The sequence below is a fragment of the Myripristis murdjan genome, chromosome 9 (assembly GCF_902150065.1).
Source record: "Myripristis murdjan chromosome 9, fMyrMur1.1, whole genome shotgun sequence".
Lineage (NCBI taxonomy): Eukaryota > Metazoa > Chordata > Actinopteri > Holocentriformes > Holocentridae > Myripristis > Myripristis murdjan.
Window position 1 is genome coordinate 34,733,872 of NC_043988.1, and position 15,149 is coordinate 34,749,020.

At 43.0% G+C, this 15,149-nt stretch overlaps 1 protein-coding gene across 1 annotated transcript in view; it reads left to right on the forward strand.

The window, feature by feature from the left end:
- The first annotated feature begins 10,019 nt into the window (after positions 1–10,019).
- znf608 (zinc finger protein 608) overlaps positions 10,020–15,149 on the forward strand; it is a 69,500-nt gene continuing 64,370 nt past the window's right edge. The window contains exon 1 of the mRNA XM_030059240.1: positions 10,020–10,973. Coding sequence (XP_029915100.1) covers positions 10,020–10,973 — 954 coding nt within the window. The remainder of the gene's footprint in view (positions 10,974–15,149) is intronic.

A 15,149-nucleotide genomic window follows, 5' to 3' on the forward strand; every position in this document is an offset into this window, starting at 1 on the left:
TATAATATTTGCAAGCATTTTTCTATATTATGATGCATTATAACATTCTGTTTTCACTTGCATATAGCGTTTATTGCACATTTGTGTGTGTGTGTGTGTGTGTGTGTGTGTGTGTGTGAGTAGCCACATGTGTGCATATATGTGTCTACATGCATGAATATTTATTTTTACGTTACTCCACCACTGCACTCCATTTTAAAGCCCAACCAAATGCTTCTATGTGTATTTTCATTGTCCCCGTCCAAATAAACTAATAAAACAAAAAGCCCTACATCAAACTGTGCTAATAATTTAGGAGTGACCATAGAAGTAGGGTTGAGTAGATTGGTGCATTTGCAGGTGGAAACATAGAAATGGATCTGAGCAACAATGAAAGGATCAGTTAACATGAGAAGAAAACAAATCTAAATCGCTCCATGCTGTCAATCAAACCGTTCTTTTTCTGTTTTGTTTTGTTTTTTGGAAATTTGAATAAAGCCACAAGGGGATTTTCAGGCAGGTCAACATCCCAGGATGGCCAGAGCAGTGCCGTCGCCATAGTAACCATGGGATAAACCGACTGGCGGCAAGTTGCTGCCTCAACAAGAACTTTGCAGTGGACAGAAGCCTGGAATTAAACTGTCAGTTTGGCTGCTGTCTTTTTTTAGCTGGTCAGATCAAAGGTTTCGGCGTCTTCGCGGTGCGACGTCTGCAGGGACAAACCACCACGACGGACTGAGGAGGCACGTGCTCCTCCACCCCGTGAAGTAGTCCCACGAGTCAGGTTCACACCGAATAAATCGAGTGAGAAGTCGAGTCAGCTACAGTGTTTTGTTTCTGTAGATCTGTAATCAATAATAATGATGATGATGATAATCAGCAGCAGCAGCAGCATTTTTGATGGTAAAGTTAATTGTTTTACATATTGAGTCTATTTCTATAGTGAGATTTTTCATGGACGTCTTGGCTGTATTGTTCATTTATTTAAATGCCCATTTAAGACTCATATTTGAAATGAGTTTAAAAACAAAAAAAGAGTTGTGCAGGAAAGAAAAGAGAAAGAAGACAAGAATTTCAAAGTAAAACAAACGACAGATTTTTTCCTTTTTCCCCTCCTTCTGCTGCCTTAGTTCTAATTTTCATATCTTTATATTATATATTTTAAAGATGGAGAAGAGAAGGAGACAAAGGTGTTTTTTTTTACTCTTGTTTTGCATTCTTTCTTTCTCTCTCTCTCGTTTCTCCTCCTTTCTACCCCCCCTGCTGTCTATCACACAGGTTATGTAAGACTGCTCTAAATGTTATTACTGCTGTTATTACATAACGTCACTTACCCCTCTTCCAGTGTCTTGCAAACTCACATTTATTTTGTAATTCTGTTGTTATATTTACCTTATATGACGTGTATTTACTTATATACTTATATACACTTACTTATATACTTATATACATTGTGCTTGGTTCTGGTTCATTTGGGGAAAAAAAAACAGAAGAAGAACTGGGTGGTTGGTGTGAGCCGCGGCAAAGAAATGAGAAACTCAAAACTCCATCAATAGGAAATCCAAGCTCCGCCCACGCCATTTGATTGACAGGTGATCTCTGGGAAGCGTTTAGCACCAATGATGGAAACCAAATTTAGAAAAAAAAAAAAGAAAGATTATTGTTGATTACCACTTTAATAAAAAAGGACAAACTCCTCTTACCGATGGAGCGGTTGCCGGGCAGATCTGGCGGTCTGGGTCGGTTTGGACGCCGTGCTTCTCCTCTTACATCGACACAGGTCGTCGGCGCCGGACCTCTCCATGGGACGGGCAGAGTTACCCACGATCATTCAGCGTACGGCCACAAATACACTCACAAACACACTCGCATGCTGGTTTTCTGGATCTCACTGTTTGCCAAAGTGTTTTCCTGCAGGCGACCCGTCCTGTCCTTTTTAAGCTGCAGTATGTAGGCCAGGTGAGCCCAAACCAAACACCTCCTACCTGCCCCGTCTGCGTCAGCTCGCTGTTTCTGCCCCGACGCCCCGCCGCTGCTGCACTGTACCTCACCGTCATCTGGGCGTTTCAGTGAACCCAGAGCCTTCCTCCTCCTCCTCCTCCTCCTTTTGCCCCAATTCTCTTATCAGCAGCATTAGTCAGTGATTGACAAGCCCATGTCTGTGTTTGGGTGGACACACAGCCATTTTAAAGGTGCCATGTTTGCATGTTTGTATTTCGGTCAGACTGAGTGTTATACTGACAGGGCAGCTCGTGCTCGTGTTTCTCCACCGTCCGGCCACATTTTCCCATCTGCTGCCAGAAACCCTCTTCCTGTTTTGTGCCATAAAGCAACACGGGAGATTTCCTGAGGTGGGCAGGCTGATCACTGACGGTCTGCTTTGTTCACGGTCATGACACTCAAGGCTCAAAATGATGCTGAAATTTTGAACAAAGCACCATCAACCAGTCATTTAATCTCATATTGAAGCTTAAAATCTTAGTTTCCGTAAACCGAGAAAGCACGCCTGAATTTTTTTTTTCTAATTAGACAAATTTACCTTAAATCAAGAGGAGCAATCTGCCCGATTCCAAAAGGCAACTGGAGTTTGTAAGAGAAATAAGACGCCAGGATTCAAATACAATTAAAAACCTTGCAAAGATGGACATTTGTTCAGAGTTTGGTCTGTCTATGTATCTGTAATAATAACTTAAAGCAGCCAACAGAGTCTAATTAGCGCTGTGCTACGTTGAGTTTAGATGGACTGTAGTGCTGAGTCAACGTGGTTCTCATGTCGGGTGACTGGATAATAATTCATGTAACTGTGTCTCGATTGAGTCTACGTGGTCCTCGCAAACATAATCGCCGCAACGCACAGCATCATGGGTACGTCAGCACCAAGGAAACCACGTGTACGTCCAGTGGTTCGGCTCCCGTGGGCGGCATTTCATGTTAGCTTAGCATAAACACTTGAAGTCTATGGGAGTCGTTAGCCTGGCTTGCACGTTCACACTTGATTTGACCGCAGCGCTGTACTCTGCCCTAACCTTAAGCTTTACCTTAAGCTTAACCTTAACGACACTCACCAGAGTTTCATTTGCCAGAGTTTGGTTACCATGGCGACGGGCCCCTTTAAGTGACATCACACTGGCTGACTGGTTGCACAACAGTGTGTGTTTCCATGCACGGCAACAGGTTGGCGCTCCCGTCTGGACGCCGCTCATCCACAGGGAAGCATTTCCAGTCTGCAGAACAAAAAACAAAAAAAAACAAAAAACAAAAAAAAACATAGAACATGACAGCAGATCAATGCAAAATATTGACGACACATTTCCAAAAGGCCTGTTTTTACTGTTGCTTCTGTGACTCACGTGACTTTTCACTCTGCTCGTTCTGTCTTTGTTTAAGTTGTATTGTCCTGAAGTGAACGTGTGACACAAAAATGAAGTTTGAATCTGTCGTCCAGGCTTCTTGAGGCAGTCCAGACCGCAGCACAGCGCCCCCCACTGGCCTCTGTGGACAGGTGCGGACTGACTGTGTTTTCGCTCACGGGACTGAGAACATGAGCCTGACAAATTCATGTTTTCCATGTTTTTTTCTTTCTTCTGTTTTTCAAAGTTACAAATAGATGTACATTCTTTGTGTAAAAACTCTGGACAAAATAAGCTTTTGCTCGGAGTTATAATCTGACCTACAAACTACAGAGACCGTGTTTTCCATCAGCAGGTCCTCAGCCGCCGCAGTCTGTGTGCCCTGCATATTTGCGGCCTTAAAAAAAATCTTTATTGACACTTAAAATAGAGGTATGTTTGCTCTGGTGCTGCTGGTGGACTGGATGTTAAAATAGGAAAGAGGGAAATCACCGGGACGCATTTCAATCTTAATTTAATGCTTTTCTTTTTTTTGGCGACTCAAACAATAAACAACACTGTAATATGTTAAACTCCACCCGCCCGGGGCTCCAAGCAAGTGAAAACAAACACTCAGAACTGTTTGACTGACCTACAAAAAAAAATCCAGATCTGATCTTCTCCTGACTGTTCAGATATGGAGAATCCTGATTTTTACCTAATTCAACAGCAGTGTGAACATAACATTTATTTATTTATTTATTCATTCATTCATTAAATAATTGATTTATTTACTTACTTGCAGTAAATTCAGCAATTAAAGCAAAAGTAACTGAGGAGAAGCATTTAAAACCAACTGCTCCTGCACATTCTTGCACCACCCAGAGCAGCATATTAGTGTAGTGATATAGATATATACTTATTTATCCAGCAATTTTGAATATGCACTTATGCAGTAAATACAGATTCAACATCCAGCAGCTTGTTCCACTTTTGCAGACTAAATTCATTTTCATCTTTCACATATTCCCTCCTGAATGTTTAATTCTGGAAACTGAGTTGTAAGATTTTTTATTCTACCGTATAATTATTTTTTAAAATCATGGCGGTAAATTGCTGCTCCTCTCTCAGCAAACTCAACTACGTGTATTTACTCATTTGCTTTGTAAGTTATTTAGAGCAGAAAATCAAATCCAAGAATAAAATACTGAAGCAAACCCTGAGTGTTTGTCCATTTCTGGCACGACAACAGTCAGTAAAAAAAATGCAGTGGTGGCGTATTTTCTTAGAGTTGGAGTATCCTGTGAAGGTTGAAATGCTGTTTTGAAGCTTTTCAAATCTCAAAGAAAGTGGACAAAATCTGTGCAACTGCCTCAGAAAATACACCGTGGCTTCTGCAGTGTCTATAGATCATATTTCATGGCTTTACATTTAGCAAACAGAATTAGATGAAGCAGGAAAACAGCCCCTATGCACATAAATATACAGAGAATGTCACATGTATGGACTGTTTCTGTGCAGCTGGGGGATGACCACAGTTTGATCCTTCCTTATTGAACGTGCTGCTCTGACCCTTCCCACTGTATGTGAGCTGTGAGTGTGTTTCATGTCTATCAGTGTGTGTGTGTGTGTGTGAGCATTTATCAGTTATCAATACGGCTCCGCACCGAGTGTCACCGAGACCAATCTCTCCACATTTGCTGCTCCAGTCCATTTAAAAGACTCTGCTAATGAATTCCTGCCCATGTTGAGGGTTCAATTTAGCAAACAATATTTCATCATAACGATAAAACCTGGCAGAGAGAGAGAGAGAGGGAGAGAGAGAGAGAGAGAGAGAGAGAGAGAGAGAGAGAGAGAGAGAGAGACATTTGCTCCGGTGTTTCTTCACAACCACAACAGACCAGCTGGCTCAGTGACAATAATCGCTGGATTTACACACATCTGTCATATCTCAGTTTACTCCAAATCCTGCTTTTCCTCTCCTCATCTCCCATTTTTTTTCTTTTCCTTTTTCCCCGTGCTGAGAAACAAATGTGTTTCTCTGCGTCTGCTTCAGAGGATGTTTAGAGAAATGTGTTTCAAAATCTAGAACAAATGCCCTCAAACATGTGGGGAAATAGATTTTCTTTCCTTGCGCTTTTAACAAGCCTTTTCAGGGGAGCAGGATGCAGTTACTCTGCATGAACTGTAAAAAGATATTATATTATAGATATATATATATATACAGTACAGGCCAAAAGTTTGGACACACCTTCTCATTCAATGCGTTTTCTTTATTTTCATGACTATTTACATTGTAGATTCTAACTGAAGGAATCAAAACTATGAATGAACACATGTGGAGTTATGTACTTAACAAAAAAAGGTGAAATAACTGAAAACATGTTTTATATTCTAGTTTCTTCAAAATAGCCACCCTTTGCTCTGATTACTGCTTTGCACACTCTTGGCATTCTCTCCATGAGCTTCAAGAGGTAGTCACCTGAAATGGTTTTCCAACAGTCTTGAAGGAGTTCCCAGAGGTGTTTAGCACTTGTTGGCCCTTTGCCTTCACTCTGCGGTCCAGCTCACCCCAAACCATCTGGATTGGGTTCAGATCCGGTGACTGTGGAGGCCAGGTCATCTGCCGCAGCACTCCATCACTCTCCTTCTTGGTCAAATAGCCCTTACACAGCCTGGAGGTGTGTTTGGGGTCATTGTCCTGTTGAAAAATAAATGATGGTCCAACTAAACGCAAACCGGATGGGATGGCATGTCGCTGCAGGATGCTGTGGTAGCCATGCTGGTTCAGTGTGCCTTCAATTTTGAATAAATCCCCAACAGTGTCACCAGCAAAACACCCCCACACCATCACACCTCCTCCTCCATGCTTCACAGTGGGAACCAGGCATGTGGAATCCATCCGTTCACCTTTTCTGCGTCTCACAAAGACACGGCGGTTGGAACCAAAGATCTCAAATTTGGACTCATCAGACCAAAAGACAGATTTCCACTGGTCTAATGTCCATTCCTTGTGTTTCTTGGCCCAAACAAATCTCTTCTGCTTGTTGCCTCTCCTTAGCAGTGGTTTCCTAGCAGCTATTTGACCATGAAGGCCTGATTGGCGCAGTCTCCTCTTAACAGTTGTTCTAGAGATGGGTCTGCTGCTAGAACTGTGTGTGGCATTTATCTGGTCTCTGATCTGAGCTGCTGTTAACTTGCGATTTCTGAGGCTGGTGACTCGGATGAACTTGTCCTCAGAAGCAGAGGTGACTCTTGGTCTTCCTTTCCTGGGTCGGTCCTCATGTGTGCCAGTTTCGTTGTAGCGCTTGATGGTTTTTGCAACTCCACTTGGGGACACATTTAAAGTTTTTGCAGTTTTCCGGACTGACTGAGTAATGATGGCCACTCGTTTTTCTTTAGTTAGCTGATTGGTTCTTGCCATAATATGAATTTTAACAGTTGTCCAATAGGGCTGTCGGCTGTGTAGTAACCTGACTTCTGCACAACACAACTGATGGTCCCAACCCCATTGATAAAGCAAGAAATTCCACTAATTAACCCTGATAAGGCACACCTGTGAAGTGAAAACCATTTCAGGTGACTACCTCTTGAAGCTCATGGAGAGAATGCCAAGAGTGTGCAAAGCAGTAATCAGAGCAAAGGCTGGCTATTTTGAAGAAACTAGAATATAAAACATGTTTTCAGTTATTTCACCTTTTTTTGTTAAGTACATAACTCCACATGTGTTCATTCATAGTTTTGATTCCTTCAGTGAGAATCTACAATGTAAATAGTCATGAAAATAAAGAAAATGCATTGAATGAGAAGGTGTGTCCAAACTTTTGGCCTGTACTGTATATATATATAAGATATCTTATATATAAGATATTATATTACTGTAAAAAGATATTATATAATGTCCTATTGAAATATGATGGGAATTCTAAGATATTAAGAGTAAGAATTTAAGAAATCAAACAGCATAAGAACTAATGAAGTTACTGTAAAGTCACTATTGAGAGCAGCTCAGACACTAAATGGATCCATGGGAATATTTTAATGTTGGCAGGTGATTACCACCAGACACAAGTTAATTAGTGGTGGATCTTCCTCTACCTTCAGATCACTGCGACAGACGGAGGGATAAATGTGTTCAGAGGTTACAGCGCCACCATCTGACCTCTCTGAAAACCACTAAAGTTTAAATAAAATAATACAAAAATTCCAGGATGTGTATTTCAAATCCACATGATCCACTGTGTAGATATACGATGGTGTATTAGTGCCACTGTTGGGAGAAAAAAAATATATTACGGAGCATATTCTGAGAAAACAACTCAGGATTTCCAAGATTAAAGACATAATTTTATGAGAGAGAAGATAGGATAATCTCTGAGATTAAAGTAGTAAATTCATGAGAAAACTTTGCAAAGTCTGGTTAAAAAAAATCTGAGTTTTTTTCTGTAAATTTGTGACTTGCAATCTCAGAATTTTCAAGTTTTTTTTCGCATAAATTTGTGGAGTTTTTTCTTGTAAATTCACTAAATTAAAATTAAAAGTTTTTTTTTCAGGACATTACCCCCCTAACATGCTGTTGTAGTAAATCTGGCAGCTTCAGAGCTGCTGTAAAGTTTATTTTTTTTATTTTTTCACTGTGACAGAGCCAGGCTAACGACTCCCATAGACTTTAAGTCTTTATGCTAAGCTAACAGCAAATGCTACCCATAGGAACTGAACCACTGGATGTACAGAGGTGGAAATGGTGTCCAACATCTGGTCTCAGTCTGGGGAAGTCGGGAAAGGGGGATTTTGTCCCCAAATGTTGGAGTTTTCCTTTAAATTGTGCTCACATGATCCAGTCCTCCTAAATTGGGTTCTCTACCTGTTTCACAGACACACCTCAGCTCATTCTCCACCTGTATCACCTCGTATGGTAACCAGTCAGCATTTTCCATATGGGCTGCCGATGTGTGAATATTTTCCAAGTACAAAGGCCTGTTACAAATAATGCCTGTGTTTTTCTCCCCCCCTTTTTCTATCTTTTTTTCTAAAAAAAAAAAAAAAAAAAGGTTAGTCCTTATTGTATATATTTAGTCTGTATTGTATATACTTCTGCATTTAATCTATTCTATTTAATTTTATTCTATGTTTCTATTGATGCTGTAACATAAGAATTTCCCAGTTTGGGATCAATAAAGTAAATCTATCTATCTATCTATCTATCTATCTATCTATCTAATAGTTTGTGCTTATTTTCTTTTATCTTTCTTGTCTGATGGAAACTCTAAGCCGCATCACATGAGTGAAAACTCTTTGTTAATGACAGGATTTGGGTATAGCTGCATGTATTATGAGTGTGTGTGTGTGTTCTTGATGTGTGTGTGTGTGTGTGTGTGTGTGTGTGTGTCTTATGACTTCATTATAGTTGTGTAATAGATGGGTATTTATGTGACGAATTGTTGTAAAAGTGCCATGCTGTATTGTTTTTTTCCCCTTTGCTTTATTTTAAATTATTGGTAGTACTGACACATACAGGTTGTGTATACTGCATTGTTGAAGTTATTTCCAGTGACTTGCTCCCTGGAGAACGCCACTTTTCCAGCCCCATGAGGGTTTTTAGGCCGCTCTTGTGCTGTTTCAGTTTTTTCTCATTTTTATTTATTTATTCTGTTCACATTTATCTTTGTGTGTGTGTGTGTGTGTGTGTGTGTGTGTGTGTGTGTGTTGAGGTTGTGTTCTTGCTAGGTGCTTAATGTCTATGCTGACCTTTGTGATCTCGGCAACATTGAAAATTAGGACCAAAAACCTCGGTGTTCCTCTGAGCTTTAAAGAAAGGTCATAATGATGATAATGCTCATGCTGACAGTTTACCTGCACTGTATCTACACTTTAGCTCCATTATGTTGATGCTTTACCTGCACTGTCTACACTTCTCTTACCATACCAATATTCACATAACTACCTCCCACTGTCATGTCAAAACCGAATCCATATTATTCTTATTTTATCTATTTTTATCTATTTTGTGTCCATTTTACTTAAATTGTGCTCATGCTTTTACTTAGCCTTTGCCTGTGTCATGTTCCACAAGTACTCCATAAGTCAAATATTATAGTATTATTACAAGATATTTTAAATATCTACAATAATAACGGCAAGGTCACTGTAAGGTCATTCTTGATTACCACAGAAACACTGTGGGATCCCATACTAATGTTTTATAATATTGTGTTATCATAGAGGATAAACTATATACTATAGATATGGGGGGTGGAGGGGGGATCAGCAGGGGATACATTTTATATTTTGGACACTGAACACATATTTCAGAAATACATGGGATTTTTTCATGTTGAAACATATTTTGTGAGGTGCCGCGTACGTGAAGTGTACATTTTTGCAGAATGGGGTGAGCGTTTTTTTTTTTTTTTTTTTTTTTTTTAATTATTTATTTTTCTCGGCTGGTTTATTTATTTATTTTAATCTGTGAGGACACGGGACCCAGTGAAGCTACCTACCCAGCACACGGGCTCTGTCAGAATTAATTTAGATGTCATTCCAGCCTATAGTTTGATGGGGACCCGGGCCTGATCCAGCAGCCTATAATAAACCTGCATGTGGCCGCCATCGGTGCACACTGGCACATTGCGGCTGGCTGGCGATCTGACAATGACTTGAATGCTGATCGTGGAAGCTGGGAGATCGACAAAGGAGACAAGGAAGCAGGAGATGAATCGTTTCCTGAGAGGGGAGAATGGAGGGCTGCTGACGGACTGCAGGGAGCTGTCACCCGCTTCGACTAACGGCAACAACACCGCCTCCTCCTCCTCCTCCTCCACCGCCACCGCCTCCTCCAGCGCCGCGGGAGCCGACAGACACGCGGCCGTGCCCTCGCTCCAGACCCGGGGACCTGTCGGCGGCGGCGTCGGGTCGGAGCCGAGGAGATCCGCGCTGAAGCGCAGCCGGGCCGGCCGGGAGGGCAGAGAGGAGCCGGAGGCGGCGGATCCCGCGCCTGCCTTCGCGGTGCGCGGCGGAGGCGGCGGCGGCGGCGGCGAGGTGTGCGTCGGGGTCGGAAAGCAGCAGCAGCAGCAGCAGCAGCAGCAGCAGCGTCGGGAGGCTCAAGGACGCAGCGTCGGAGGAGAAGCTGTGGAGATGATTTCAGCGGTCAGAGACACCGACGGCAGCGGCGGCGGCAACAACAACAACAACAACAACAGCGTCTCCGATGTGGCCACGGCCTCCGCTTCTGCGTCATGCGCCAAAGGCAAGGAGGAGAGGAAGGGGAAAAATGTGATCCGGAGCTGGAAGAGAGACAGAGAGAGAGACAGGGAGAGGGAGAGGGAGAGGGATGCCGCTCCTCCTGCCGCTCCTGCTCCTCCTGCTGCTCCTCCTGTCCGGACGAGAAAGGAGAAGCCCGGCGATGGCTCTCCTCCTCCCTCCGTCTTCCTCCCGTCGTCCGCCCTGCCCGAGCATCTCTGCCGAGACGGCCCCGGCCACTGCGCACCGGACTGCAGGATCATGGGGGATAGCAACGTTAATAACAACAATAACAGTGGGAGTAATTGTGGTATTAATAATAAAACCGGGCTGGATTGTGGAGTAAAAAGCGGCGGCGGCGGCGCTATTGTTGTCAGGCGGCATGACGACACACCGGCCGCCAAGAAACACAGAGGAGCCGAGAAGGTAGGAGCATCTAGACGGGCTTTTATTGTCTGGAGGCCGGTAATAAAATAATAATAATAAAAAAATATATTAAAAACACACACACAGAGAGAGCAGCCATCACATACAGCTGGAGATGATCTGTGCATGAAATGGCTTGGCGAGGCGGTGCGGTGCTTTCTGCCATATATGTGCAATTAGGAAATATATATATAGATTAAAGGGGGAAAAAAAAAGGGGGGGGGGGGGTGCTCATTTAAAAAAAAAAAAAAAAAAAAAAAAGGAGGGGGGGCATGGTGGTGAATGTTGGTATTCAAGGCACACAGTGCTGTCAAAGAACGCAGGTGTGAAGAAGAGGAAGAAGAAGAAGAAGAAGAAGAGGAAGGCCCAGGCCACAAAGCATCCACATCCTGTAGCACACACACACACACACACACACACACACACACAGGAATGATAATGACTGAATGAATGAATGGATGCATGGATGGATGCATGAATGGATGGATGAGCGTGTGTAAGCGCTGATATGCCACAAGCTGATATTTTCTTCATTTTCTCATTGTTTGGTCCAGCTGCTGTCATTGTTCCCGCTGCTGTCGGCTGATATTTACCATGCTGATGTACAGAGCTGTGATTTAAACAGGGGGAAGGTGTGTGTGTGTGCGTGCGTGTGTGTGTGTGTGTGGTGGTGGTGGGGGGGGCTTGTTCTCCTTGCCAAGCACCAAATCATTAAATCCCAATCCTTCCTTGTTTTACTGGAGATTACGTGAGGGGATAAACGTGGGACAAAGCTTGTATTTACGTGACCGCCTCGTCCCTGCTGTGGCAAGTGCAGGATCAGGTGGGACGCATGGAGAAATAAGAATTTACCTCTTGTATTTTCCTTCCTACCTCCCCTGGAAATCCTTGTCTTTATTGCCTATTTTCACAGGCTTTGTTTGGAGGTTTCATTTGGGCCAGACAAAAACCAAAAAGGAAAAACAGAACAGATGGATAGATATAGATGCAGAGGTTCTCCAGTAATTTGACAGAATAACAGGGATGTTGCCACCTCTGAAATCCCCCACTGGTTATTGGATTTAAATAAGTCGTCCAGAGAGAGGAGAGCAGGGAGGAAATAGGAGAGAGACAGAGAGAGAGAGAGAGAGAGAAGGGGATGGATGGATGGAGGAAGAGACGTGGCAGAAAAAGAGTCGTTTGATGGAGACGAGGGATTGGACGTGACAGCAGGGGGACGCCGACCAGTCGCCTCGTCAAACGTCCGGGAGCCGTCACACTGGCAGAAAACACACGGGAAAAAAAAAACAAAAAAACATCATCAGGTGCAGGGAAGCAGAAACAGGCTGCCCCCCTCCTTCCTCTCCTCTTTTTTCTTTTTTCTTTTTGTTTTTTTTTGTAGATGTAGTGTCTCAGGATTGCAGTTTGGCTGGCGGAGGCAGGGAAGCCGAGCGAGCCGGTGCTGCCGTGCACGCTGCTGGCCGGGCCTCTGCTTTGTTTATTTGTTGATCTGAAGGATTCCCCCGTTTGAGCTGCAGTCACCCCGAGCTCTCTGGTGACTGCGGCGCCTTCCCTGTCATTAGTCTGCCTGTCAGTGGAGAGTTTTAGTGTCCTGAGATGCTCTGAATGCCGCTTCAGACGAGTTTGCCTACCCTGAGAGGAACCGACTTAAACTGGGAGACGCTGGGAAACATGGGATCTTTGGAGGGGAAAATGGTCAAAGGCAAATATCAGAACAGCTTCATACCAGAATGACCCATATTGGTGTTTTGAAAGTGGTTTTAAAGGTGCATTATGCAAAAATTGCAGAGGGTCGATTTAAGTCAGGACATTAGTGTTAACTGAAGGAAATAAGATGCATTTTCAAAGTTAGCTGGCTTAGTGTGGACATGGCCTTTTCATTCCAAACCCATTTTTTTTTTCAGTGGGAGGGATTTTAAATCAGATAAAAGGTCAACAGCAGATGTCAAACAGAAGCTGTAAACATCATCTGAAAGCTTGGAACCTGTAGATTGATTTGAGATGCAGCTCAAGGTATTATAGTCAAGTCAAGTTTTGGTAGTCATAAATCTGTGATAAACATTGTGTTGTGATTAGGCACCTGTTCAGATTTTGAAAGTGTACAATATATAAGGGTTATAACATCATGATGGAAATATATGAAGCCATTCCCACGTTCAATTAATGTGTCATAAGTTGTTGCAGCAGTTTTTGAGGTGATACCATTTGTTACATAGATTTGGTGCAAAATTTAACCAATTTTGACTCCTTGAGAATGAATAACAATGGTCTAAAATCTTCCAAAACATCACATTAGGACACCAAGACCTTGAGGAACACCACAGAAAAATTCATGCTTTGATTTGGTGTCAAAACCTTTTGACATTTGCAGATTTCTTTAATAATTTTGCAGTTTTCGTTGATTGGATGTTGAGGGTTGTGTTGTGTAAATGTGTCAGAAACTGGCCCTTCCTGTCAGTCCAGCTGGAGAAGCAGAGCTCCTCTGAACGGCCTCGCTCTCTAGTTTGTGTCTGTAAAGTTTGATGAGGCTGTGATTCTCCCAGAGGTCACTAGAGGTCATTTTCTCCAGCGACGTCCAGTTTGACAAAAGTCTCTGCCTGCAGTGACATGGCTGCTATGGGGGCCAACATCATCACACATGAATCAAATGTGGCTCATTGAATCCACAAGAGTCTCAGCTTTCCAGTCAAAGCCAACTGATGCAGCTCCAAGACTGTTTAGGCCCCAGTCTGCACACACACACCATTTTACAACAGGCCACAAGAACACATGTGGACTGCAGGCTTTGGGGCCCAAACTGCATGGGATTAGCAGAAGGTGGGCGTGTCTGCAAAGGGGAGAGAACCCATTTTCATTCACACACCTGGAGGTCAGAGGTCAAGGGACCCCGCTGGAAATCCCTTGCCTAAAATTGAACCCATGTTCGGAGTGATTTTTAGCTCAGCTAGTTTCATAAATACCTGTATCTTCACTCCTCACCCACTTTAAAATCGATCCCTCCTCAGCCTCTGAAAGACATTATTTCAGCCAAAGTCGCCAACGTCAATTTAAGTGAGAGCCTTTTAAAAGCAGAAGACAAAAAAAAAACATGGAGTAAACACGTCATGTGACAGTTGAGCCTCCAAGTTTTTCTTTTATCATTGTCTTGACTCACTGATAGATAATGTTCTTAAACCATGTTTTTTGCTACTTGTGTCCAGCTGGGTAAATTTAGCTCATTTTTAACATTTCGGCCTTCTGTCCACAGTTAATGATTTCCACCTGGAAGATTGAGCCTCTCTGAAAAAGCTCTGCAAGAGGTGTAAATCTGAAATTTTTCAGTCTGGTGCTGTGTGACGTAAGATTCGTCCTGTGATCTAGAGCTTCAGATCATCCACGGTTTATTCACAATTTGTTATTTATCTCATGATTTAGGCATTTTTGTGAATCTTGATTTGCTGAGACGACCTGCTCCTCTCAGCCAGACGCCAAGCTTTTGTAAAACACTTAGGAAATCACTGTGTCAGTTTCTACAAATGTTCCTCGGGTCAGTGTGGACGCGACCCGAGCCGAGCTGCTGGCAGGTGGAGGCTGACCTGCACCTGCTTCTGTTTGCTTTGTTTAGTTGTTGGAAGTGAAGGATGGTGGGGAAGAAGAGCCAGGTGCAGAAATGCTCCAGTCATTTGAATGAAATCGCTCTGGAGGTTCACAAGGTGCAACACTGGCTTCATGGAAAATGTCCAAAACTGACCCCAAATGTTTTGTTTTTAATGTTTAACTAAAGTTTGGACATTTTTCACAAACACAGTGCTGCAGGGACATTGTGTAGGCACTGCTAGTCGAGCGTGATGAGACAAAACAAAGTGATGTGAGCTGAATGATCAGAGCAGACGTACCAAACAGACGTTAAAACAACAGGGAAACACTGACGGGCATTAGCCTCGGGTCGATATGTGGCGCTGGTACTGGCCTTTTCTGCAGTTTCAGATATCGTCCTGTTAAGGTCCTGCAGAGATTTAGAAAGAACGACATCAGTTTGGCTTCGACGGAGAGTTTTAGTGTCCCATGATGGTCTAGTTTCTGTTTCAGAGGCTTTTTCTGCTCCGGGCAGGAAGCTCAGATTCTCTAATCATGTTGTGCTGCTCCGTCGCAGGTTGTGTGTCTTTTATAAAGATAGAAAATCTGACAAAACGTTAT